Source organism: Salmo salar, chromosome 13, assembly GCF_965601325.2.
Source record: "Salmo salar chromosome 13, fSalSal1, whole genome shotgun sequence".
In the NCBI taxonomy this organism is placed as follows: domain Eukaryota; kingdom Metazoa; phylum Chordata; class Actinopteri; order Salmoniformes; family Salmonidae; genus Salmo; species Salmo salar.
The window spans coordinates 14,231,783-14,259,515 of record NC_138303.1 but is presented as its reverse complement, the minus strand read 5'-3'; the positions used below and the strand labels follow the sequence as shown (position 1 = coordinate 14,259,515).

General features: G+C 41.8%; 4 protein-coding genes across 5 annotated transcripts; 2 read left to right on the top strand and 2 right to left on the bottom strand.

Annotated features, from left to right (window-relative positions):
- Positions 1 to 2,710: 2,710 nt before the first annotated feature.
- LOC106566483 (olfactory receptor 2G3) lies at positions 2,711 to 3,850 on the bottom strand. Its single transcript, XM_014134555.3, has one exon. The coding sequence runs from the start codon at positions 3,848 to 3,850 to the stop codon at positions 2,711 to 2,713; it is 1,140 nt and encodes a 379-aa protein (XP_013990030.2).
- An 11,382-nt stretch (positions 3,851 to 15,232) lies between these two features.
- LOC106566456 (troponin C, skeletal muscle) lies at positions 15,233 to 20,342 on the top strand. Of its 2 annotated transcripts, none has more exons than XM_082959843.1 (6): positions 15,233 to 15,465; positions 17,423 to 17,477; positions 17,727 to 17,870; positions 18,008 to 18,122; positions 18,352 to 18,488; positions 20,104 to 20,342. In XM_082959843.1, exons 1-6 carry the CDS (start codon positions 15,463 to 15,465, stop codon positions 20,190 to 20,192), a joined length of 543 nt encoding a protein of 180 aa, XP_082815969.1. In that variant the 5' UTR covers positions 15,233 to 15,462; the 3' UTR covers positions 20,193 to 20,342. The 2 variants fall into 2 exon arrangements, with proteins under 2 accessions (XP_082815969.1, XP_013989985.1); XM_014134510.3 differs by lacking the exon at positions 20,104 to 20,342 and adding an exon at positions 19,131 to 19,261.
- Positions 20,343 to 22,978: 2,636 nt separating this feature from the next.
- On the top strand, positions 22,979 to 25,498 carry LOC106566457 (troponin C, skeletal muscle). The gene is made up of 6 exons (XM_014134512.2): positions 22,979 to 23,115; positions 23,980 to 24,031; positions 24,131 to 24,274; positions 24,496 to 24,610; positions 24,727 to 24,863; positions 25,023 to 25,498. The coding sequence occupies exons 1-6, from the start codon at positions 23,113 to 23,115 to the stop codon at positions 25,052 to 25,054; spliced, it is 483 nt and encodes a 160-aa protein (XP_013989987.1). The 5' UTR covers positions 22,979 to 23,112; the 3' UTR covers positions 25,055 to 25,498.
- Positions 25,499 to 26,154: 656 nt separating this feature from the next.
- LOC106566458 (transcription initiation factor TFIID subunit 13) lies at positions 26,155 to 27,458 on the bottom strand. The gene has a single exon (XM_014134513.3). It carries the CDS (start codon positions 27,206 to 27,208, stop codon positions 26,834 to 26,836), a length of 375 nt encoding a protein of 124 aa, XP_013989988.1. The 5' UTR covers positions 27,209 to 27,458; the 3' UTR covers positions 26,155 to 26,833.
- Between the last annotated feature and the right edge of the window lie 275 nt (positions 27,459 to 27,733).

The following is a 27,733-nucleotide window of genomic DNA, read 5'->3' as shown; positions in this document are numbered from 1 at the left end:
AATAGTTGTTGTTAGGAGCTAGTAACATTAGCATTTCGCTGCACTGCTATAACACCTGCTAAACTATGTACACGACCAATAGCCTTTGATTTGAGCGGAGTACATGTTTGACATTACAAGGATGTAACACTAGGGGGCCTAAGAGTAGCCAATGGCTCTGCGGAGGAGGAATGGAAATATGGAAAATAGCAGCAGGTCAAATGATTCCTAATTTCTACCAGGCAACAGGGTATTGATTCAACGTGAACCACTACCACCAATTTATAAACAGCCAATTATCAATTATTATGCAATATCCGGTGACACTCATCTCCATTAAAAGAATAACAACACAATACATACAATTATAGATCTTTATGTCTGAAAATGTGACATCACAATCAGTTGATGAATCAACCCTGAAAGCAATCATTTACACAGATTATGTAGTGCATAAAATAATATGGGTTCATTATGTCAATGCAAAATCTAATCAGAACACTTTTGCTTCAATTGGAAGCAAACACAGAATGAAAGACAATAGAAATACTGAAGACAATGTTATAACAGAAATACAATTATTCACCATTCTCATGACAATAGATACATTTTAAAAACATGTTTCATTTTAATGTTTTAATGTTGAGTAATCCAGATGTGATCATCTGAAAATCACCTGACCTTGTTTCACTTGAGGAAAATAACTATAAAACAAGACTAGCCTATGTATCAAAGTTGATGAAATATGTTATGGTCGTTTCTGGCTGATAGTCAAAGCTTTTGAAACTTCAGGAGACAACGTTTTAAATCCATTTATATCTAGAAAATCGCACAAAGATAAACATTTATAATAATCATCCGCAGGGCTATTGTCATGAATCTTGTCCTGGAGGCAGAACTGATCTATTTCCTGGTAGATGGGCCAGCTGCAAAGTCAAAATGGGCTATATTATAAAAATGTATGGAAACAAAAATGAGCTTTTTGGTCTTCATTTCAGGTTAGGGTTAGGCATTAGGGTTAGCAGTGTGGTTAATGTTAGGGTTCGTTTTTAAATCAGTGTGGTTAGGGTTTGGTTTAACATCCAGTTCTATGACTCTGTGGCTGTACCAGCTAGTGACCACTCTGCAGAGCTGCCTTCATGACAATAAATGCCAACCTGAGTTTTTTCCAAGGTAGACCTGGCCAAGAAGGCAGCTGCTCCTGTATAAACAATAATATAAGAAATAATAACATACTCTCAGAACATTCAATAAAAAAAATACAACACCTGCCTGGTGACCAATGAGACCAATAAGCAATAGACCAATAAGAAAGAGAGAAACCTCTCTGACAATAACAGATCGTTTTTGGTTTTCCCCTCCCCACTCCACTCCCAGACAAATCCAAGCAAAATTCTTGCTTGAGAAATGACTCTTTGCTAAGAAGCTATTTTTGTTTCTTTTTGACCATTTGAATTGAAAACAATCACAGTAAGGTTCTTAATTGTTACCCAGAAAAGATTTGATATTGAGATAAAAAAAAAAACGGATGCATTTGACCTTAAAACATTTATCCACATCCCACTGTGTTGCTCTCATCCTCACTGCTTCGACAGAGAAGACAGAACATAATCCTTTCATCTTCTGCCTGAATCACTGGCCACTTTAATAATGGAACACTAGTCACTTTAATAATGTTTACATACTGCTTTACTCATCTCATATGTATATACTGTCTTCTATTCTACTGTATTTTAGGCAATGCCACTCCGACATTGCTCGTCCTAATATTTATATATTTCTTAACTCCATTCTTTTACTTTAGATTTGTGTGTATTGTTGTGAATTGTAAGATACTACTGACTGTTGGAGCTAGGAACACAAGCATTTCGCTACACCCACAATAACATCTGCTAAACGTGTATGTGACCAATAAAATTTGATTTGAGTAAAGTAAAAACATCTTCAAATGCAGGACTGATATATATATATATATATATATATATATATATATATATATATATTTAACTAGGTAAGCCAGTTAAGAACAAATTCTTATTTACAATGACAGCCTACACCGGCCAAATCCTAACCCAGATGACACTGAGCCAATTGTGCGACGCCTTATGGGACTCCCAATCACGGCCAGTTGTGATACAGCCTGGAATCTAACCAGGGTGTCTGTAGTGTTGCCTCTAGCACTGAGATGCAGTGCCTTAGACCGCTGTGCCACTCGGGAGCCCAAAGATATTGAAAGACGAAAAAGTAAAAGAACAGTAAAAGCCTGTGGTAGTCACTCTAGCATCTCAGCATGTGAAAATGCATTTGCCCTTGTAAATGAGAACCAATTTTCTAAATACAATATCAGCTGCCTTCTGAAACACTACACCAACACTTGTATTGAAGCTTGATGAAATAGCACGCTTGGCCAACTATAAATGCATGGTACAGATAATTATACATTCAGTATAATATTATAAAACTGGTATTTTTGGTCCTTACTCTGCTTTGGTCCTTACTGTATTATGGTCCATACTGTACTTTGGTCCTCACTGTACTTTGGTCCTCACTGTACTTTGGTCCTCACTGTACTTTGGTCCTCACTGTACTTTGGTCGTTACTGTAGTTTGGTCCTTACTGTAAATTCCCTTCCCAAGTTTCTGTGTCTGTCTCATTCCAAATTGAATGCATCTCATCATCCCTCTTCTCAGCTGCCATTTCTGGGAGACATCTCTCCCACCTCTCCTCTGCCTCATTCCAACACACCTGCCCTGTGCTGTGACCTCACCCACGTCCTCTCCAGCTCCAGCTCCGGGTGTTCGCCCTTCCACCGGAAGAGTCTGAACAGCGCCTGACGTACCTCCCAATTGCGAATGCCAAATATAAGTGGGTTGATGCAGGGAGGCACCATGATGAGGATCAGGAGGGAGATGTGCAGAGTTCCAGCTGACAGCGAGGTCCCAGCCCCGGAGAGGGCAGTCATCATGGCCCCTGTGCCCTCCAGCTCCCACAGAGCATCTGAGGTGATCTTGAGGAACATAGGGAGTAGCTGCAGGAACACCATTCCACAGTAGAAGAGCACAGTGTTGCGTGCCCGAGTGTTCACCGTGTTGAAGGGCACCACAGCGTTGCGGGCGTCCTGGTACATCCGTACATAGGCAAAGAAGTAGCTGAGGAGGCAGAGCAGGGTGAAGATGAAGCCCACCAGCTTGCGGGTGATAGCCGCTGCCCTGGGGAAACCCATGTGGCGTTCCACGGTGTCAGGCTCACATATGAGTCCAGAGGTTGCTCTGCCATACTCCCCTTCCCCCTGATGTAGTAGGGTGAAGTTAATGCAGCCAATGCTGATGGACAAGACCCAGGTGAGGCCAACGGTGAGGCGCAGGCGCAGTGGGGTGAGGATGGACAGGTAATGGATGGCATGGCACACATACAGGTAACGTTCAATGGCCATGAAGGTGATGGTGATGAGGGTGATGAAGATGCAGACGCTGCCGGTGAAATACTGGAGGAGGCACAAGGTGTTAAAGTTCATTGTGCTTCTCTGCAGTAAGCAGTGGGTCACGAAGGGGCCCAAATTGATGGTTTGCACCATGTCACTCAGAATCAAGTTCTTCAACAGGGCGTAGCGTGGCTCCCAAGACAGGTCCTCCGAGTGTCCCAGTCCCAGCAAAGTGAATCCGTTCACAGCCAAAGAGAGGATTGTGAGCATCAAGAACACAAAAACCAGCACATTCACTACTGCATCAAATGGCATTATGAACAAAAAGAGGCAGCCTCCGAGGTCGAAGTTGCGGTTGTCTTCTTCCGTTCCGTTCTCAAAAGTATGAGCAACGCATGGACCCGTGCGGTTTAACACCTGAGTGGAATTCATGATGAACTTATGAGCCATGGTCGAGCCGAGCGCATGGCTTTACACTTTTATACTCTCTCTCGCTCCCTCTCGCTCTCTCTCGCTCTCTCTCGCTCTAGAAGGGTGCTGAGACTGTGTTACACACTGTGGTACGAAAAAATCCACTTGTTGAATCAGTGGTTGCAGACTTTCATGTTATCTGTTGCTAAATTTGCTTACAGTCACTACATGTTTAAATGTATATTTTATGTACACTTTATTTTGGTTATTCATTTATATTTGTTGGTATGACAATAAATAATGACAGTAAAAATAGCCAAATAGTCATCATCACCTTCATCTTCCTCACCTTCATCATCCTTGTAATTGACATTGTCATTGTCGACTAGTTTTCTATATAAAAAAATATATATTTAATGTAATTGTGTTAAATAGTTTTCCTTCCAATAAATGGTAATTAAGTATGTTAAAAAGCAGATTTTCTGTGTTGGAATGGTGAAGGCTTGCCCCAATAACAGAATGGTGTGGGAGTATATCGGTCATTAAAATATGAATGCGAGTAGACCTCTGATTGGCGAGAGGATGACGTCATCCTCTATGAGGAAATAGCAAGCATTTTTTAAATGGTCTATTCGAGATAGAAGTTTGAGGTGTTTTTTTAAGTGTTTTTTCTCAAATGTATGCTTTGGCCACAAATGTGAGTAAACGATGAGTCAACAACACTATTTGGATATGAGTTAACAGAATATGAGATTTTCACTGAACAGTTCCTTTAATAATGACTTAATTATATTTAATATATTTGGTTATAAATAGAAGATTGAGTATCCTAAATCACCTGTCTGTCACGCCCTGACCTGAGAGAGCCTTTTTATGTCTCTATTTAGGTTTGGTCAGGGTGTGATTTGGGTGGGCATTCTATGTCCTTTTTTCTATGTTTTTGTATTTCTTTGTTTTGGCCTGGTATGGCTCTCAATCAGGGACAGCTGTACATCGTTGTTGCTGATTGGGAGCCATACTTTGGCAGCCTGTTTTCTTTTGGGGTTTTATGGGTATTTGTTTTCTGTCTTGTGTTTTTCACCTGACAGAACTGTTGGCTTTCGTTTTTGTTTCTTTGTTTAAGTGTTTCGTCATTTATAATAAATTATGACCACTTACCACGCTGCATCTTGCTCCCCTCTTTCAGACGATCGTTACACTGTCACTCACATCTGTGGTATTACATTACATTACATTTAAGTCATTTAGCAGACGCTCTTATCCAGAGCGACTTACAAATTGGTGCATTCACCTTATGATATCCAGTGGAACAACCACTTTACAATAGTGCATCTAAATCTTTTAAGGGGGGGGGGGGTTAGAAGGATTACTATATCCTATCCCAGGGGGGGGGGTTAGTATTAACTGACCCTGTATATAGTATGGTATTGAACTGACCCTGTATATAGTATGCTATTGAACTGACCCTGTATATAGTGTGGTATTGAACTGACCCTGTATATAGTATGCTATTGAACTGACCCTGTAAATAGTGTGGTATTGAACTGACCCTGTATATAGTATGGTATTGAACTGACCCTGTATATAGTATGGTATTGAACTGACCCTGTATATAGTATGGTATTGAACTGACCCTGTATATAGTGTGATATTGAACTGACCCTGTATATAGTATGGTATTAACTGACCCTGTATATAGTATGGTATTGAACTGACCCTGTATATAGTATGGTAATGAACTGACCCTGTATATAGTATGGTATTAACTGACCCTGTATATAGTGTGATATTGAACTGACCCTGTATATAGTATGGTATTGAACTGACCCTGTATATAGTGTGATATTGAACTGACCCTGTATATAGTATGGTATTGAACTGACCCTGTATATAGTATGGTATTGAACTGACCCTGTATATAGTATGGTATTGAACTGACCCTGTATATAGTGTGATATTGAACTGACCCTGTATATAGTGTGGTATTGAACTGACCCTATATATAGTATGCTATTGAACTGACCCTGTAAATAGTGTGGTATTGAACTGACCCTGTATATAGTATGGTATTGAACTGACCCTGTAAATAGTGTGGTATTGAACTGACCCTGTATATAGTATGGTATTGAACTGACCCTGTATATAGTATGGTATTGAACTGACCCTGTATATAGCATGGTATTGAACTGACCCTGTATATAGTGTGATATTGAACTGACCCTGTATATAGTATGATATTGAACTGACCCTGTATATAGTATGGTATTGAACTGACCCTGTATATAGTATGGTATTAACTGACCCTGTAAATAGTGTGGTATTGAACTGACCCTGTATATAGTATGGTATTGAACTAACCCTGTATATAGTGTGATATTGAACTGACCCTGTATATAGTGTGGTATTGAACTGACCCTTTATATAGTGTGATATTGAACTGACCCTGTATATAGTATGGTATTGAACTGACCCTGTATATAGTGTGATATTGAACTGACCCTGTATATAGTGTGATATTGAACTGACCCTGTATATAGTATGGTATTAACTGACCCTGTATATAGTATGGTATTGAACTGACCCTGTATATAGTGTGATATTGAACTGACCCTGTATATAGTATGGTATTGAACTGACCCTGTATATAGTGTGATATTGAACTGACCCTGTATATAGTGTGATATTGAACTGACCCTGTATATAGTATGGTATTGAACTGACCCTGTATATAGTATGGTATTGAACTGACCCTGTATATAGTATGGTATTGAACTGACCCTGTATATAGTATGATATTGAACTGACCCTGTATATAGTATGATATTGAACTGACCCTGTATATAGTATGGTATTGAACTGACCCTGTATATAGTGTGATATTGAACTGACCCTGTATATAGTGTGATATTGAACTGACCCTGTATATAGTATGATATTGAACTGACCCTGTATATAGTATTCTTACTTACTTAGTTATTATGTTCTTCATATGTCTTCTTATTTCTCATGTATTTTGTCTAATATTACATTGTCATTGATTACTGCATTGTTGGGTTTTGAGTTTGCAAGAAAAGCATTTCACCGTACAAGCGCATGTGATATTAAAACTTGAAACTTGTTCAATGTTTCTTTTGGAATAAAAAAATAAATAGTAATATTTAAACAAGAGTTCAGTTCATGTTTACCTTAAAATGAGGGACAAATGTAAATGAATCACTAATCACATTAAAATAATGAATCATCTTCAAAGCAACAAAAATTACTAGGGCTTTACAATGATGGTGAAAACTTTTTGGGGTTAAGAGGGTTCAAAACTTCCATGTCCCACATGATGTGGGACATTTTAACACACATATTTATGTAACTTTATCAAGTCTTTATTCATATAAAAAAAATGATTTATAGAATTTTCCATGTGGTTTATTTTAAAGGGCACTTCATTTAACATAACAGGCTTTTAAAATGCAGTATTGGTGAACAATTTCAACATATCAAAGGAATGTAAAAGGCACTGTATTCGTGGAACGATCCAATTCACATAAACACCAAGCAATGCAGGTGTCGAAGCACGGTGGCTAGGAAAAACTCCCTAGAAAGGCCAAAACCTAGGAAGAAACCTAGAGAGGAACCAGGCTATGAGGGGTGGCCAGTCCTCTTCTGGCTGTGCCGGGTGGAGATTATAACAGAACATGGCCAAGATGTTCAAATGTTCATAAATGACCAGCATTATCAAATAATAATAATCACAGTAGTTGTCGAGGGTGCAACAGGTCAGCACCTCAGGAGTAAATGTCAGTTGGCTTTTCAGAGCCGATCATTGAGAGTATCTCTACCGCTTCTGCTGTCTCTAGAGAGTTGAAAACAGCAGGTCCGGGACAGGTAGCACGTCCGGTGAACAGGTCAGGGTTCCATAGCCGCAGGCAGAACAGTTGAAACTGGAGCAGCAGCACGGCCAGGTGGCCTGGGGACTGCAAGGAGTCATCAGGCCAGGTAGTCCCGAGGCATGGTCCTAGGGCTCAGGTCCTCCGAGAGAGAGAAAGAAAGAGAGAGAGAATTAGAGAGGGCATACTTAAATTCACACAGGACACCGGATAAGACAGGAGAAATACTCCAGATATAACAGACTGACCCTAGCCCCCCGACACATAAACTACTGCAGCATAAATACTGGAGGCTGAGACAAGAGGGGTCGGGAGACACTGCGACCCCATCCGACAATACCCCCGGACAGGGCCAAACAGGCAGGATATAACCCCACCCACTTTGCCAAAGCACAGCCCCCACACCACTAGAGGGAAAACTTCAACCACCAACTTACCATCCTGAGACAAGGCCGAGTATAGCCCACAAAGATCTCCACCACGGCACAACCCAAGGGGGGGCACCAACCCGGACTATCTGTCTCCAGGACTATCTGTGGGGACTATACCCTGGTGGCTCAGACCAGTCATTGCAATGCAGGGATCAGTCTGGCCCCAGTCTGCTTACCCTGATGAGGTCATGTTGGCTCAGAGGGTTATGGGTAGGTTAGGTAGGCTACTACCCTGGTTTTACATCACACTTTACATCCTTTCCAAATCTGGAATTAATGTTATGCAAATGTTACATGACATTTTTTTTTATATAAAAGCTGATATATTGAACGGAATTTCAGGATTTTTTTTTTTAAACGTATTCCTCTACAGAGAATATTCTACACATTTTCTTTACGCTGATCTGTAAAGCCATCCACGTATCCTACCAATCCATGGATCTGCTTTTCTCGCAAAGAAACATATGGTGAGCGACTCAACAAGAAAGAAACCCAGCTGTAGGTACAAAAAACAACTCCTCCACACATTATAATGATGGATTTGATACAGTATATTGTCACTTCTAGTCCTACTCTTTGCCCTGCTGCTTATAAATACAACAGAGACTCCTGCGGGGGGGGGGTCTATGCGTAAGTCCACTAAACCGTCTCCTATAGGGACGTGAGAAATGGATGGATGGGAGGAGTACACATGCCTCCTCTAGCCTTATTTAGTTTGTAACTTCATGTGACAGGACTGGCGGAGCTTCCAGCTGCTTTTCTTGGGAATGTCCAAGAATAGAGTGAGGAAAAGAGGAGGAGGTGGAGGGGGAGGGGTTAAGGGAAGGAGAGAAAGAGTGAAGCAGAGGCAGGGTGAAGGCCTAGGGATCAGCTGGTTCCATCTGTCAAGGATAGATTAGACATTTGGACAAGCAGAGGTGACATCAGTGGTCCAAAGGGAGGCAGAGAGAGGAAGCAGAGAGGAAGGAGAGAGGAGGGAGAGAGGAAAGAGAGAGGAGGGAGAGAGGAAAGAGAGAGGAGGGAGAGAGGAGGGAGAGAGGACAGAGAGAGGAATGAGAGAGGAGGGAGAGAGGAAGGAGGGAGGAAAGAGAGAGGAAGGAGAGAGGAAGGAGAGAGGGATGAGAGAGGAAGAAGAGAGGAGGGAGAGAGGAGAGAGCAGGAAGAAGAGAGGAAGGAGATAGGAAGAAGAGAGGACGGAGAGAGGAAGAAGAGAGGAGGGAGAGAGCAGGAAGAAGAGAGGAAGGAGAGAGGAAGGAGAGAGGACGGAGAGAGGAAGAAGAGAGGAGGGAGAGAGCAGGAAGAACAGAGGAAGGAGAGAGGAAGGAGAGAGGACGGAAAGAGGAAGAAGAGAGGAGGGAGAGAGCAGGAAGAAGAGAGGAAGGAGAGAGGAAGGAGAGAGGAGAGAGCAGGAAGAAGAGAGGAAGGAGATAGGAAGAAGAGAGGACGGAGAGAGGAAGAAGAGAGGAGGGAGAGAGACGGAAGATGAGAGGAAGGAGAGAGGAAGGAGAGAGGACGGAGAGAGGAAGAAGAGAGGAGGGAGAGAGCAGGAAGAACAGAGGAAGGAGAGAGGAAGGAGAGAGGACGGAAAGAGGAAGAAGAGAGGAGGGAGAGAGCAGGAAGAAGAGAGGAAGGAGAGAGGAAGGAGAGAGGAGGGGATGTGTTAGCTGAGCGCTCTCCTTGGTATGAGAGGAAGGGGAGATAGATTGACTGCTACTTACGAGGTGCCACTGCAGTTGGGGTGGATGATTAGGGGCCAGCCAAAATGGTGTGTTGTTACACTTTGGGTAGCTCAAAGTCCGTGATGACAGATAACAGAATCTGCATTGAGTACGCCAAGACCTTGGTTTCCCTAACTATATTATACAGTAGTATACCGCATACTTCTGAACCGCACTGCGCAAGCAATAGAAACGTAGATAAAGACTTTCAAATGTGGAATTTACCATTTTCTGACTTTCACTTTCATGCACAGATTAAGATCATTTTCCCAATATTAAGGCATTCCTATGCAACGCACAAAGCATTTCTGGACAAATTGACTTATTTTAATGGATGGTGATTTTTTTTACATGATGAGGCTGTTCAAATGTGTTACTGGATTCAGCCAGGGACCCTCTTGTGTCTGCACTGAACTCTGACTGACGCCATGGATAAGGTTATGGAGTGGTTACATTTACTGTAATGTATGTCTGTGGTTGAATCATGTCAGGATATTATGTCCATTTAAGGCATGTGCAAATTGACTTATCCTTGTAATAAAGAAAGGACTTATTTTATAGTATTAGATTTGGCCTCAAATTCAGTTGTGGTTCTCTGTACTATGCTTTCATTTTGTGATGTAAATCACTTTTTTTTAAAATACTTTAAAGTACTAGACTGAAAACATTATACACACACCATGTGTAGTGTTGGTCCCATGAAACATGAGCTGAAATAAAAGATTCCAGACATTTTCCATACGCACAAAAAAAGCTTATCTCTCTCAAATGTTGTGCACAAATTTGTTTACATCCCGGTTAGTGAGCATTTCTCCTTTGCCAAGATAATCCATCCACCTGACAGGTATGGCATATCAAGAAGCTGATTAACCTGTCTGGGCTAGGGGGCAGTATTTTCACGGCCGGATAAAAAACATACCCGATTTAAACTGGTTACTACTCTTTCCCAGAAACGAGAATATGCATATTATTAGTAGATTTGGATAGAAAACACTCTGAAGTTTCTAAAAATGTTTGAATGGTGTCTGTGAGTATAACAGAACTCATATGGCAGGCAAAAACCTGAGAAAATTCCAAGCAGGAAGTGGCCTGTCTGCGAATTTGTAATTCTCCATTTGCTTCTCTATCGAAACTACAATGCCCGTGGGGTTATGTAGCACTTTCTAAGGCTTCCATTGGCTCTCTAAAGCGTTCAGAAAGCGGATTGAGGCGTCTCCTGTCTCTGGGCAGATAATAGGAGCACAGTTTGTCAGTGGACTGCCTGGTGACTAAGAGATTGGAAATGCGCGTTCACGAGACCTCGCCATTTTTTCTCTTCCTTTTTGAATGAATACAGCATTGTCCGGTTGGAATATTATCGCTATTTTGTGAGAAAAATACCATAAAAATTGATTTTAAACAGCATTTGACATGCTTCTAAGTACGGTAATGGAACATTTTGAAATTTTTTGTCTCGAAATGCGCTCGCGTGTTACCCTTTGGATAGTGACCTGAACGCACGAACAAAACGGAGGTATTTGCACATAACTATGGATTATTTGGAACAAAAACAACATTTGTTGTGGAAGTAGCAGTCCTGGGAGTGCATTCTGACGAAGAACAGCAAAGGAAATCCAATTTTTCTAATACTAATTCTGAGTTTAGTGAGCCCCGAACTTGGCGGGTGTCAAAATAGCTAGCCGTGATGGCTGAGCTATGTACTCAGAATATTGAAAAATGTGCTTTCGCCGAAAAGCTATTTTAAAATCTGACAGAGATTGCATAAAGGAGTTCTGTATCTATAATTCTTAAAATAATTGTTATGTATTTTGTCAACGTTTATGATGAGTAATTTTGTAAATTCACCAGAAGTTTTTGGTGGGAATACATGTTCTGAACACCACACGCCAATGTAAAAAGCTTACTTGCATGAGGCTATTTCCACAAGAAATGTTGTTTTTGTTCCAAATAATCCATAGTTATGTCCAAATACCTCCGTTTTGTTTGTGCGTTCAGGTCACTATCCAAAGGGTAACGCGCGAGCGCATTTCGAGACAAAAAGAAAAAAAAAGACTTAGAAGCATTTTCTCATAAAATAGCGATAATATTCCAACCGGACAATAGTGTATTCATTCAAGGAGGAAAAGAAAAAACAGTGTGCTCGCGGGAACGCACATATCCAATCTCTTTGTCCTCAGGCAGACCACTGAGAAACTGAGCTACTATACTCTGCCCAGAGACAGGAGAAGGCTCAATCTGCTTTCTGAAGGCTTTAGACAGCCAATGGAAGCCTTAAAAATTGCAACGTAACCCCACAGATACTGTGATTCGAAAGAGAATCAAAAGAAGAACTACAATTCTCAGACAGTCCACTTCCTGCTTGGAATTTTCTCAGGTTTTTGCCTACCATATGAGTTCTGTTATACTCACAGACACCATTCAAACAGTTTTAGAAACTTCAGAGTGTTTTCTATCCAAATCTACTAATAATATGCATATTCTCGTTTCTGGGCAAGAGTAGTAACCAGTTTAAATCGGGTAAGTTTTTTCATCCGGACGTGAAAATACTGCCCCCTATCCTAAACAGGCTAGGGATGACGTTGTGCGACGAAACATCGGACCCTATTCATTTTCAATGGAAGGAAAGCGATGAGAGGTAGAACGGGCAGGGGATTGTTGGGCGATTCCAGCATGGGCGAGGGCGTGTGAACAGGGTGGGACTAAAGAGCTTTATGCAAATGGTTGCAATATTATGACGTGATTGACCAATTGAAGCTCACCATAGCTTCCAGACCCTACTGGATTGGTTGTTCATACCTAGCACACTACCAAGCATGCTGTCGGCTTGCTAGCACCCACATGACGAGCAAAGCTAGCGTGGTTAGGCAAAGTATCGCTGTACAGTCAATCATGGCCGTAAGGTTGCGTTTACATAGGCAGTTTAATTCAGATCTTTTGCCAATTTTTTGGCATGTGTGAACAGCAAAAAATCAGATATGGATCACATGTAAAACTGAGTGTGGACAGTAAGAAAAAAAAGGGATATAGAAAAAAAACATCTCATTTGGGTGTAAACACAGCCTTCTGTCCTTCATACTGCAAGCAGAGACATGGAAATGGTATCCACGAGTTCATCTGACTCTGAGAAAAATGTCAAACGAAAATACGGCTTAAAGGGATAGCTGAACCCAATTACAAAATGACAAATTGGTTTCCTTACCCTGTAAGCAATTTAACGTCAAAGTATGACCATGCTTTGGTTTAGTTTCCCTGGCACTGTTTCCACATGCTAACGTTTTAGCATTTGTGGTACAAATCCCATTCCGAGTCATGGGATCGATATTAGCATTTTTCGCACATCATGTCCAAATCATATGAAAGTATTTAACATTGATTGTGAAGCTCAACAAAGTCACTTGTAGATGATGTGGACATAATCTTGCAGTATCCCATGAACAACTACAGAAAACTGTTTTATTTTTTAATGAATGCTAGTCTGTGTCACATGTCATCACTGAAATTGATCTGACAGGTGGATCGGATTTGTCCCTCACTTCCCACTGTGTTTCTCTGTTTGACAGTGTGCTCTGCATCGGTCTGTTTACAGGAAGTCATGACATCTAAAGAGACAGTAATAGATGCCTGGGTCATTCCATGAAATAAAGTACATTTTGTAATGCAACATTGTAAAAAAACATTTTTAAAGAGCTCGTTCAACTTAATAAAAATAAAGAAATCCGATCTCAAGGGGTCAAAAAAAAGACAATTGTCAGTGCCAATGAAGTGTCATTAAAGTAACCGGGTTGACCGTAACAGGGTTGAGGTTTTCATCTTAAATCAGCCATAAATCCCCTTGTGACGGGGGAATGGAAGCTTGCTTAGCGAGTACCATTTCCTCCCGATTCGGCCATACCTGCCGCGAACTCAGGACCTCTGCCTTGCTAGCAGACGTGACCGCCTTCCTGAAGAACCTTACCAGTCCGTGCCAAGCAAAAAGCTAGCTATTCACTGGCTATTCGCTGGCGTAAGTGGGGACACTTCAGGCTGAGGAGTAAGTTTCACACATCCCCATGGCGATACACAAGATTAACAAACAAAATGTAACTGTTAAAACACTTCTAGCCTAGCTATCTATGGGTAACAGGGTTGACGTGTTATGCTTGACACACTAAGTTTTCCACCACAAAACACCAGAAAATGTCCAAAAAGAGTACAACCAGCTCAGCTGCTTTTACACTATGATTTGACTAGTAGATGTTCAATTTTTCTTTTGTAAAATATATTTTTTAAAGGAATTGTCAGTTCACATAACAGGTTTGACCTTAAAATCAGGTGCAGATGTAAATTAATCACTAATCACATGATATAAATAATAATGTTCTGAAATGACTTTGTCAGAGCAAAAATAAAGCTTGGGCTTTACAATGATGGTGAAAACATGAAGACATTTTGGGGCTGAGTGATTTAAAAATCTTCCAAGAAGTTGGAAATACTTGATGAGGGTCATGCTGATTCTTGACACTTAGCAAATTTTTATTCATATATATAAGTCGTAAGTCTGATTACGATTGCCAGTCTATAACACACACCAATGGGCCTTGGGAACAGATACTGTATATTTGCAAAGCCAACGAAACTCAAGATCTTGAAGGATTACTATGAGAGAAACCTGATCGGGCATGGAGAGCCAATGAAGTGGATCGGGAGATTAGTGGCTGACAAGGTCACTCCTTGTGATTGGTCTGTAAGAACAGCCAAAGAGCAAGCAGCGAGAGAAAGATAGAACACAAACACACAGACACGAAACTGATATCTACAGTTAAATTTAAAATATCAAGATATAAAAGTCTTCAAAAAGTAGTTGTTGACTTCTATGTTCTTGTATAATTAGATGGGTTTGATATCCTTGTTGAGACCTATGATCTGTCTGCGTTTTGGCGTTTCTCAATGAGGAGAAAAAGAGATCGGTGGGATAGTTGATTTGATGGCACCGTTGTGCGATGAGAGATCATAACTTCATGTGCATGTCGTTTACAGATGTCACAAGTCCCAAGGCCGTGAGTATAGTGAAGAGTGCAGACTGAGTGAAGACATAAAATCCTTCCCCCTCATGTCCAGCCCATCCCACATACAACCCAAGGCTAGTGCATGTGTATGTGTGTATGTACATGCTTGTGTGTGTGTGTGTGTGTGTGTGTGTGTGTGTGTGTGTGTGTGTGTGTGTGTGTGTGTGTGTGTGTGTGTGTGTGTGTGTGTGTGTGTGTGTGTGTGTGTGTGTGTGTGACAGACAGTGTCCATCTGCTGTTAGATGGTCAATTGAACACTTGCCATAGTAAATGTCATTGAGACTGCTACTCTTGTCCTTTAGCTAAATATGGAGGGAGCTTAAGGAGAGGGGGGGAGTATGAGTGAGGTGGAGGTTTTGTGGCATTGCAAAGTAAGCAGCAAGACGATTGGTTGATGCTAGTCCAGGCGAAGGGCTTCTTGCCCAATCCTGATCATATTCAGACAAAAGTTACCTAGATAAGGGGTACTTATTGGGTAGTCATAGTACTGTGTCTATCAACGGTGTATCAGAAAGCCACTCTATCCCTGGACTTCCAGCTTTCTCTCTGTTGTCTGTTGCAGCGGAGACAGTCACCATGGTAAGAGTCAGTAGAGGGAGAAACCGAGAGCGAACGAAGATAGGAATCTTTAATGAACAGATGTTTTAGGATTGTTTCGCTCATTCTGATTTTTTTCGACAGATGATGTGGGATTTTTTGCTGATATTTTGTTCATTGTGGGGAATAGAGTGGAATTGCTGAAGATGGATTTTACTGATTGATTTGAAAATGGACTAGTCCTGCCTGTGATCAAACAACACACACACACACACGCACACGCACACACACACACCAGCTGGCCCAGCAGTGGAGTACAGCTAGACCAAACAATTTACGTAAAGAGAGCTACTGATTTGACCGTTTAAGGCTCTAGTTTTGTTCTTGTAGCCCACACACCAAGATCTTGCCTTTTTATCAATTTGTTTTTTATTTTTTTATTTTTCTATTTGCTTGTATGAGTGATATTAAGTTGCATGTACCATAGAGCAAACATCATGCGGTATAATATCGACTGTATGTACTTCAATTCACGTGGTAGTGTATGCCGTTGTTAAGGTTTTTCCAAGGCCACCATGGTCACCAAAGGTTACTGAGACAGTGGTGCTGGCTAGACAGAACACGGTGACAAAGTGATTGATAGTGACAAAGTGAGTGATTGACAGGTGGATGGCCAGCATATCTATGTCTATGTGTCACAGTGTAGACATAGACACTAGTAATGACTCTGGCATTATCTTTTGACATGCCAGAGGGAGGCAGGATAATGAATGTGAGGGATTGGTTTGCGGGGGGGGGGGGGGGGGGGGGGGCTGCTCAGAGTGAAGGGAGTTGTTAAAGAGGATGAATGAATCAGTGTAGGGGCAGACTGGTGGGACATGGCAGTGATTAACTATCAACTCTCCCTGGAGGTGTATTAAGTAGCTGTCATATTGTTTGCTGTTGAACCCATATGGTTCAAGGAGCAAAGACAGACAGACAGTCCTATATTCCTTCATTACTTTTCCTGGAAATAATCTATATTGCTTTTCTGCTGCTTTTTAAAAGTTATACAATACGTTCATTAATGACATGTAAAGGAAATAAATAATGTTTTTAGATTCTTATTTTCTACCATGAACCTGTACAAATATGTGCAGAACTGTTGGTTCTGTTTATGGGTCATTTGTTCTAGACTGAAATGCTAAATGAAAATAAGGTGCTAAAAGTGGAAAGTTTGTGAACATTTAATATTTTGTTAAATTGTCATAATGTTGCTGGTCATTTAGCTTGATGTAGATGTGTGAGGAGTTGCTGCCAGTCAATGGTAGGTAGGTGGAGGTGATGACAGATTTATGGGGGGAAATAAGTTGCACAGTGGTTTAAGGCACCGCATCTCAGTGCTAGAGGCGTCACTACAGACACCCTGGTTTGAATCCAGGCTGTATCACAACCGGCTGTGATTGGGCGGCGCACAATTGGTCCAGCGTCGTCTGGGTTTGGCCGGTGTAGGCCATTCATTGTAAATAAAAATGTGTTCTTAACTGACTTGACTAGATAAATAAAGTATTTTTTACTAAATGACCCATCCCATGCAGTGTGATATCATCTGCCTGCAGCTATAGGGTGTCCAGACTGTGGTCTGAATCCTACATGCTCTCTTCAATGACAGATCTACGGCACAGTTGCAGTCAATTAGAATTGAAGGCAGTCAATTCAGGAAGTAAACTGAAATTCCAATTCAATAATTGAAAAAAAGGGCAATCTGTTTTAAATTACTTCCAAAAAACGATTTAAAAAGTATTTCCATTTTTAAAGTTTAAATTCAAATAACTTATTGAATTGACTACCTTCAATTGGAATTGACTCCAACCCTGCTCTACAGTACTTGTATTAATCTTCTCAGAAAGGTTTATTTTAATATATATATATAGAATTATATAACACCACAGGCACAGTGAGCTAGTACATGAGAGAAAACATATATATGAATCCAACTTCCCCTATCCTCCCCCTCTAGCCTACTGAAACACAGAGTGATGCCCGCTCCTTCCTGAGCGAGGATATGATTGCCGGTAAGCCACGTGTGTAATAAATAGCCTATCCATATGTATGCTTGTTCCTAATTTTATTGAGATACATGATTCACAACCATGCTGTGTGTATCACTTGACATTCAGCTATTTGGGTCGTGTTTATGTAGTCATAGTCATACTCCCAATGTCAACAAAATGTGTCACTTTAAAATGCTCTGATTGTACCAAGAGCACATTAAGGCCAACAGGTGAGAATTTCTCTCAGTAAACACCGACTCTCCCCTCCAGAGTTCCAGGCTGCCTTCAACCTGTTCGACAGTGACGGTGGCGGTGACATCAGCACCAGGGAGTTGGGTCAGGTGATGAGGATGTTGGGCCAGAACCCAACCAGAGAGGAGTTGGCCCTGATCATCGAGGAGGTCGATGAGGATGGTAAACTAACTGACTGGGTCAAATGTCAGGAGATCATTCAAATGTCTGGCCATGGTATTTCTCCTATTATTCATACATCCCACGTCCCTGCTTCATCTCATGAGCCCCTGGCTGTCTTCCCCTCCTCCCAACACCAGGTAGCGGCAGCATCGACTTCGAGGAGTTCTTGGTCATGATGGTGAGGCTCCTGAAGGAGGACCAGGCCGGGAAGTCCGAGGAAGAGTTATCAGAGGTCTTCCGTATTTTCGACAAGTATGTCGTCCCCTGAATCATAACTCCTGGAGTCTCCTCCTTATTGACATGACACAGAGGTTTCTCACCCGTGGTTCACCATAACCAACCAGGGATACCATACGGTATCTGGTGGATGGATACTCACAGGACCCAGCCTCGTTCGGAAGCTCTAATGACAAATACAGCAGCTATGTGTTACATTATTCGAATGTATCTCAACTGATCTATCCTCTGCCCAATACAACAGAAATGGCGACGGTTTTATTGACCGTGAGGAGTTAAATGACATCTTGGCCGCCACTGGAGAGCCAGTCACAGAGGAGGAATGTACCGAGCTAATGACAGACGCAGACCTAAACAAAGACAACAGGCTTGATTTTGATGGTAAGACACACACTCCCACACACACAGGCTTAATTTGCTGCAATGTAAATATCATTCACATTCATGTGTTGTGCCAACTGAACATAAACTTGTAGATGACTAATATTCAATGGTAAACGATAGCATAGAAACTTTGACTAGTGATTGGTTTGGGATTAACAGGGGCAATTTGGGTGCACTGTCTGTGGGTAAAAATAGACTGGAATGCACACACACACACACACACACACACACACAGTTGACTGTTTAAACTATGGTAATTTCTGTAGGCAAGTTTATTTCTTTAATTAATATTAATGACCACAAGTCTTGACTAAACTCAACTCCCGCTGTTCTGGGTTTCTCTACAACAAATATTCACAACAGAATACAACGTTGCGGTCTGGGATCACGGAAGTACCACATCCACATGACATAAACATTAACATGAAAGGGCTCATATAACATCGGTCCTCTGGTGACTGGACACATACAGGGTTATAGGGGGATACTATATATTGTGCTTGGGGTAAAAGGTTGTGGTTTGATGATACAGTAAGGTGTTTTCCTATCACACAGAAAGGGGGGTGGATCGGGAGAAAAGTATTCTCAGTAGTAGTTGGTGGGAGAGGATCCAATGAACCCCTTTTTTCTGTGTTCCAGAATTTCTGAAAATGATGGAGAATGTACAGTAACAAGACCAACATTCCTTTGTGACCCTTTCCATTTGTCACTTCTCCTGCTTGAAGAAAAGAACAACTGAATGGAAAATCAAATACAAAATTTAAGCCACATTTTCTTTTTGAGTCTTCCCAACTACTTACAGTAAAGAGCCTACCCAAAAACACTACAAATCAAATCAAAGTTTATTGGTGGCATACACAGATTTGCAGATGTTATTGCAGGTGCAATGAAATGCTTGTGTTAATATCAGTAATATCTAGCAATACAATAAAAAATACAGACTAAACAAAAAGTTTCAAAAATATTAAAAAATTAAGAAATATTTTAAAAAATAGTTAAAGTCCAGAATATATACTGAACAAAAATATAAATGCAACATGGAAAGTGTTGGTCCCATGTTTCATGACCTGAAATAAAAAATCCCAGAGATTTTCCATATGCACAAAAAGCTTAATTTCTCTCAAATTTTGTGCACAAATTTGTTTACATCCCTGTTAGTGAGCATTTCTCCTCTACCAAGATAATCCATCCACCTGACAGGGGTGGCATATCAAGAAGCTGATTAAAGAGCATGCTCATTACACAGGGCGGCTGGTAGCATAGTGGTTAGAGCGTTGGGCCAGTAACCGAAAGGTTGCTGGATCGAATCCCTGAGCTGACAAGGTAGAAATCTGTCATTCTGCCCCTGAACAAGGCAGTTAACCCACTGTTCCCAGGCCAACAATGAAAATAAGAATTTGTTCTTAACTGACTTGCTTTGTTAAATAAACACAGCTGCACCTTGTGCTGGGACAATAAAAGGCCACTCTAAAATGGGTTTTGTCACACAATGCCTGTATTTGTCATCAGTTTTGAGGGAGTGTGCAATTGGCATGCTGACTGCAGGAATATGAAATGTCCACCAGAGCTGTTGCCAGAGAATTTAATGTTAATTTCTCTACCATAAACCCAGGACCTCCACATCGGCTTCTTCCCCTGTGGCATCGTCTGAGACCAGCCAACCGGACAGCTGAGGAAACTGAGGAGTATTTATGTCTATAAGAAAGCCCTTTTGTGGGGGAAAACTCATTCTGATTGGCTGGGCCTGGTTCCCCAGTGGGTGGGCCTATGCCCTCCCAAGCCCACCCATGGCAGCGCCCCTGCCCGATCATATACATAGGGTATAGAGATATATATAGATAGATATATAGATATATAGATATAGTAAGGAGTCTGCCCAAAACAACTACAGTAATGATTCTACCCCAAAACACTACAGTAAAGTTAAAATAGGGTTTGAGAAAAGACAATAACTTAAGGTTATTTACCCCCTCCTCAATGCTGCCGATCTCAGTCATGTTGACTCTGTGGCTATAAATATACGTCCAACCCTTTTAAGACGAAGGGTCTTTCCGCTCCCCGCAACCTAACACTTCCCACCCAGCTGTCTCTTTACACCTGCTCCCTCTCAAGAAATGCTACACCCCTCTGGCCCCTCGCCGTCTCTCCCTTCGCCCTTCTGTGTCTCTCCTCTCGCCCCTCTCCCCTCGCCGTCTCTCCCCTCGCCCCTCTCCTCTCTGCATCTCGCCCCTCTCCTCTCTCCTCTCTGCGTCTCGCCCCTGGCTCCTTTGCGTCTCCTCCCTTTTTGTCTCGCCCCTCTCCTTTCCGCGTCTCACCCCTCTCCTTTCCGTGTCTCACCCCTGGCTCCTCTCCTTTCTGCGTCTCTTCCCTCTTGCGCCTCAACCCTGTACAGAGTACTTTCAAAATAAATCTGCTTTCATCTTTAACATATGTTTCCATCTCCTTGTTGTCATGTTGATCCAGTAGACTGGATCATTGTCTGCTCTTCTGTATCACTCCACTCTACCGTTTCTCTCATAATGCAACACTATCAGCCCTACCCTAATGAAACAGAATGCTCCAGTACCACTCCCCCTCCCCCCACCACAGCTACTACTACTCCCATCCCTTTCCACTCTCCCCCACCCTGACTTATGACTGCAACATCTCAGGTATCCTAGCCCCCACCTGCCTTCCCTTGCCACTCTCCCCCACCCTGACTTATGACTGCAATATTTCAGGTATCCTAGCCCTCCCTCACCCCGTATATTCCACGTTCTCCTCCCCTCTCCTATTCCCATATAATAACTATTCCCACTAGTCAATGTCCTTGGTTTCTGAAAACACCTTTGTTCCAAAGTCCACAGAAGAAAAAAAACGGTCATCCTGATTGGCTCTGCCTAATCCTTCTGAGGTCCTTTGTTGTAGTTTTTCATGTGATGAATCTTGAAAGATTCATGAAAATGGATGAAAGAGAAATAGGCATACAACATTAGGTTAAGAAGCATGCAAAGTCAAAAACAGTTAACCAAAATAAAAAAGACAGTACAGATGAAGAAAACTTTCAGAAGCTTCTAATTGAGTAGCTAATGCAACTTGCAAAATCAATGATCTTTTCATCTCTTGAGAGATGTCATCCATGATGATCAAAGAAAGAGATTGCAGCAGTTAACAGTGACAAGAATGCTCTGACACTGCTCTGTCTCCATGAAGAGGTTACAAATACCATATCTGTATTGTAAGATGCCATCCCCAAGAGCTCTGACACCGCTGCCGGATGCAACAGCGTATCTTGAAGATGTCTGGAATAAGAACCTAGAGGTTTGTAATGTGTAGTAGCAGCACCCCACCAAATCCTTATTTTGGTGGATATCCTCTGCTCCCTGAGTATATAGCCATTATACCCCCCCCCCCCTCGCCACCACCACTAACAACATCCCACCCCCTTCTTCCCCATAATACCCCAGTATCCCACCGCTCCTCCTCCCTCTAAGACATCAGGCCTTATTATCTCTGCTCAGGAAACCACCACCATACAAGGAGAGTCAAATATTGAGTGGTTGGCCTGTTTATTGGATACGATACTGTGATTAAGGGCGTGCTCTGTCTCCGTCCTGTCCCCATACAACCATAAACCGTCTGCTATTCAGGGCATAGCACTGCCAGCTTCCAGCTTCTGCTTTTCCACCGGGTAGGGTTTCACGCACAGAAGGAAACGCCATCCCACAGTCATAACCCACTCTGGGCCCACCCTTCTTTATCAGCAATGCAGAGGCCTACCTTGGTTTAAAGTATGGTAACAGCAATCACCATATTTGCTTGAAATCACAAGTGCATGCTTGGACATAAGCTACACCTTGTTTAAGAATGTAATATTTTCAGAGATTGCTTAAAAGGGCTGGCTTCATTCCCTTCTGGAAATCTGCAAAACATGTTTCAACTTTGAGAGTGGAGCCGGAGAGGGAATTTGTTTAGGTTGATGAGCAAAAACATTGTGTCTGACAGGGAATACATAGGCATACTGTTCTATTCAGGTACCTCAAACCTGCTGCACTTACAACAGGGGTGTCAAACTCATTGCCTGGGGGGTCTAGTCTCTGCTGGTTTTTGTTTTTTCCTTTCAATTAAGACCTAGACAACCAGGTGAAGGGAGTTATTTAATAATTAGTGACCTTAATTCATCAATCAAGTACAAGGGAAGAGCGAAAACCAGCAAACACTCAGCCCTTCGTGGAATGAGTTTGACACTTGACTTACAATCAGAAGAAACAACTGGTAGATCCATACTTATAAAAAGTCTTACTTCAATGCCCAGACATGTTGTGTGCCTTTCAATAGTGACATGTACCTGAAAACTTCCCAAAATGTCCTAATAGCTAAGTTTACCCCATCAATTAAATGTTTGCAGATTCAAGACCACCTCTCTCCACTTTTATTGGCTTGTGGGGGGCCTCAGAACCCTAAAAAGTTCAAGATTCTAAATCTGGAGTCCTGTGAGCATCAGTGGGCGTGTCTTAGGTGACCGGTTTAAAGTGTGTCTAAACTCACTTGACGTCTAGTCTTTCTGTTGAGGTGCACGCGGATCGACCACTCCTTTGGGCTATATTTCCGTGGATATTTAGGGGAAAGCTAATTCGCAACCATGGTAAGAACAATGACTTGAACACACGCAACCAATTACACGAATAAAAACATGATAAATAGCGAGTTTGTATAGGTTAAATGTGCAATGTTAAATTTGGACGGGCAAAGAAAGTAGGGCAATTAAGATTAAATTAGCCTAATTTTGAAATTATTTATTTGAGAATAATTTCAACAATGTATTGTCTCAATATATATAAGGTATAAATCATCTGAAATAGTACAGTAATTTGCTTAGCTCATGATTTCTCAATCATCTTGATAATAACAATCACGAAATTGCTTAACCAAAAATAGTGTGTGTGTATATATATATATATATAATATATATATATATATATATATATATATATGTGTGTGTGTATATTTTTGGTTAAGCAATTTCGTGATTGTTATTATATTTATTTATTTTACTTCACCTGTATTTAACCAGGTAGGCAAGTTGAGAACAAGTTCTCATTTACAATTGCGAAGTAGATATTTATCTATCTATATCTGGAACATGAAAGTTGTGTGGGCGCAGGGTAGATATGGGTACTTGTCAGGCACACAACCTAAAAGGGAGTCCGACAGCAAAGCTGCGGATTGTGCTGATGCGACAAATTCCATCGGATTGTATATCAGTATGGCCATATACGGGGGGGGTGTAATGTGTTGAGCCATAAATAGCATGGCACATTTTCACTTGGCTTAAGAGCTGTCAGTAGGCCTAACCTACACCTTTTGGGCAGGGCACATGTGACTGTCAATACAAACGCACTAATGCTAATAGACAATAACTGTTGCCCTAAAAAAAATATATAAATGTTGTCTTGGAGAGATGGTCACTACAATGACTTGACACATGTGGCGCTGTTTTTCCCTCTAGACTGACGCGCAACAGGAGGCCCGCTCATACTTGAGCGAGGAGATGCTTAACGGTGAGTAGGCCCGTAGCAAACCCATGTTGCCGATAATTTATGTCAGGTCTAATGAATATAATAATTCGTTTCCCGATACTTATGACCTAATCATTCCAGAGTTCAAGGCTGCCTTCGACATGTTTGACACCGACGGTGGCGGTGACATCAGCACCAAGGAATTGGGTCAGGTCATGAGGATGTTGGGCCAGAATCCGACAAGAGAGGAGTTGGATGAAATCATTGAGGAGGTCGATGAGGATGGTGAGAAACTGCTGAATCTAAAATAGACTGTTAGCCTACATGAATGTGTGTGTGTATATAAACCTAAATGGGACGCTTACATTTTGGCGCGTAATTGGGCTTCTTTTGGGGTAACCAATGCCCGTGTTGTGCTCAGGTGACCAGTGTTTCATAAGAACCTGTTTACATTGTCTATAGTTGTTTTATTCGAGCGTGATACATAATCTGGCCCTTCACCTCAGGTAGCGGAACCATCGACTTCGAGGAGTTCTTGGTCATGATGGTGAGACTCCTAAAGGAGGACCAGGCCGGCAAGTCCGAGGGAGAGTTAGCGGAATGTTTCCGTGTCTTCGACAAGTACGTTACAGGCTTGTGGGGAGAAGGGGTTACCGTTTACATGTGTGCAATTACAATCAGCTTTCAAATGATGTCGAAAGGCTGTTTAAACTCCTTCCAATGTGTTACTTATGCAGGAATGCCGACGGCTATATCGACAGAGAAGAGTTCGCCATCATCATCCGCAGCTCTGGCGAACAAATCTCAGAGGAGGAAATTGATGAGCTGTTGAAGGATGGAGACAAGAACGCTGATGGCATGCTGGACTTTGACGGTATGACATAGGGATGATGCCTTTGACAATAATAATTGTGGTGCTGACTGGCCAAATGGCCTATATATGACCAGCATTTTCATAATGGATACTGACGGGACTTTTTAATTGACCCTGAAACAGATTTAAATGTTTTGTTCATAATGGATTATTTTTCAGAATTCCTCAAGATGATGGAAAATGTGCAGTAAAACGGAGACTCATGGACATTCCTCCTTCCTTTGACCCCTGCTGACCTATTCTGATCCTCTATTGACCCACTCCAACCCCCCTCCCCCCCATCTGGTCCATTGCCTCCGTTCATCCACCTCGAAACAACTAGACCTGTTCGACAGGCACCTGGTGGAGGTTACCAGAGCTTTTGAGCCCTTCCTGCTTGTGATTATGACGCCAAGCTGCTTGCTGCCGTTTCCCAAATCAGGTGGGCAAGGCCGGGATGTGAAATTAACTGCAACTCCACAGAATGGCTCAGTGCATCATAGGCACTCAGCACAACAGCCTGAAGCTGGGAGCTTAGTCAGGAAGTACTCTCATGGGCAGCTTGTGATTGCTGCTTAGACCAATGTCAACAGTAATCACATCACTGTAATAACATTGTTTGAAAGAAGAAATTAATAAACACATGCTCACTGGAAGTTGGTCTGTAGCCTATTATTGAGGAATATCAAAATGTTTTTCATTTTCTTTGATTCATACGTCCATTTTGTCTTTGATGCCGTTGTTACTGTTTTGGACCATAATAACCAGCCAGATTAGAAAGCAGTAAAGCTAGGCCTACTTACTCACTGCAAAATACATATATAAAATCAGGGGGAAATCCAGGCAAGTTTTAAAAATGTTGATTATGCAAACTAAGTAGCCAAAGGAGTCCCTATTAAAATAGAGTACTGATAGTGGGTTAAAGGCAAGGTTTCCTAAAGTTGGTCCTTCCCCCCAGGGGTGCGCCTTTTGATTTTTGCCCTAGCACTACACAGCTGATTCAAATAATCAAAGCTTGATGAGTTGAATCAGCTGTGTAGTTCTTGGGTAAAACAAAAGGTGCACCCAGGGAGGGCTCCAGGCCAGAAGATACACTCAGTCCTGCTCTTTTATTAGGACCATGTGCATTCATTTGCAAACAGAATTGTTTATTCAATGATAACACTATATATCCACTGTCTAAAGGTGTAGGAGCAAGTTAAATGGTTCCGGAACCAAAACCCATCCATGGATTCATATAAAGTCTACATTGACCTCCCCTCTGGGCTAGGCCCATGTCCTGAACATTCTCAGTAAAGGATGGAAGACCATGTCAAAAGGTGTGTTACTGTATTCATTTCACAATGTCACTACGCCCATCCTTAGTGATAAATGGGACAATCCTCACATAAGAGCAAAGTTAGCTCACATGACATGATTGATACTGCAAAGCAATATCCTTCAGCAGACATTGAGACTTTAATGAGAACATTCTATTATTTAAAAAAAAAAAAGTTATACACCAGATAGGTGCAGTGAAATGGGTCAGCCATAGTAGGCAGCCCCCCTAAAACAAAATAGGGTTAAGTGCCTTGTTCAAGGACACAGACCGTTTATTCAGTGTCAGCTCGGGTATTAGAAACAGCAAAACGCTCGGCTACCTGCCATCCTGTTATTTGTCTATGCTATTAGATTGCACATGTTCACAAATAATTTGTCAATCCACTGTCCCAACTGAAAGGCAGCAACATTTCATCTAGTCTGCCAGAAAGCCACACAAAGATGATTTTGACAAAGATATGTATAGAAGGCATTTGACATGAGCACAAACATATCTGAAGTCACAAGTGGATGGTCAATTAACATCTCTACGGCCACATCTGCTACAAAATAAACGTTAGATCCTTATAAAAACATGTCAAATAATCAAAGCAGAATAAACAGCACGGACAATGCGAAAGAAAAAAAGAAAAAATCACGTTGAAGCCCATATCCCTCTACAACCACAGGACCTAAGAACCATAGTTTGCTTCATCAAAGGCCTTGCGGGCTCTCTTCAACTCCTCGTTCATCGTCAAGAGGTCCTTCACTCTGGCAAACTTCCTTGGATCTTTCCGGATGAGGAAAACAATGTCTTCCACCTGGACACGGCCCTGGCGTCCGATGGACATGGCTTTGTGTGTCATCTCCGTGACAAACTCGATCACAAGGTCCTCCAGGATGTCCACTGATTCAGTGTAGGGATTCTGGTCGTCTCCAAACCCATACATCATACACCGAAGCTCTTTAGAAAACAACCGTTTTCGCTTGCCGTGGCTCCCATCGGCTCCACCCGCCCCGTCATCCAAATCCTCGTCAAAAACGGTTTCGTCTTCCTCCTCCGCCATTCTACCAGCGCCAAACGGTGTACTAGAGCTAGCAATTGTAGCTAGCGTTAGCTAACTAATTAATGACGTGGCTAACTTAGCTGGCTAGCTACAAATCCCAGTGTCAAAAGGTGTTTCGCAAACGTTGCAGGAAGATGCAATTGGAATCCTGAAACGGTTAGTGTCGAGGTGTTTTTTGTTGTTGCTTAATATCAATGATAAAAACCTAGGAGCACAACAACAACCAACCCCGAATTAACGATTTCTTCTTCGCTGTAGTTGCCACCGGAAGTACCTACAGCAATTGTCTAGGCGTTATTTTGCTTGGAAAAAAAATTAAATACTGCCACCTAGCTGCAGTGAGTGGGGCTCAAATCAAATGTTATTTGTCACTTGCGCCGAATAAAACAAGAGTAGACCTTACAGTGAAATGCTTACTTGCAAGCCCTTAACCAACAATGCAGTTTTAAGGAAAATGTGTGTTAAGTTAAAAACTAAAAACATAATTAAAGAGCAGCAGTAAAATAACAGCAGTGAGGCTATATA

Bases quoted from the DNA above. Each gene is read 5' to 3' on its own strand.
- LOC106566458 (XM_014134513.3), bottom strand. From the start codon at position 27,208: ATGGCGGAGGAGGAAGACGAAACCGTTTTTGACGAGGATTTGGATGAC.
- LOC106566483 (XM_014134555.3), bottom strand. From the start codon at position 3,850: ATGGCTCATAAGTTCATCATGAATTCCACTCAGGTGTTAAACCGCACG.
- LOC106566456 (XM_082959843.1), top strand. The intron at 17,478-17,726 runs GTAAGCCACGTG...TCTCCCCTCCAG, and splicing joins GAGCGAGGATATGATTGCCG to AGTTCCAGGCTGCCTTCAAC. The intron at 17,871-18,007 runs GTAAACTAACTG...TCCCAACACCAG, and splicing joins CGAGGAGGTCGATGAGGATG to GTAGCGGCAGCATCGACTTC.
- LOC106566457 (XM_014134512.2), top strand. The intron at 24,032-24,130 runs GTGAGTAGGCCC...TAATCATTCCAG, and splicing joins GAGCGAGGAGATGCTTAACG to AGTTCAAGGCTGCCTTCGAC. The intron at 24,275-24,495 runs GTGAGAAACTGC...CCTTCACCTCAG, and splicing joins TGAGGAGGTCGATGAGGATG to GTAGCGGAACCATCGACTTC.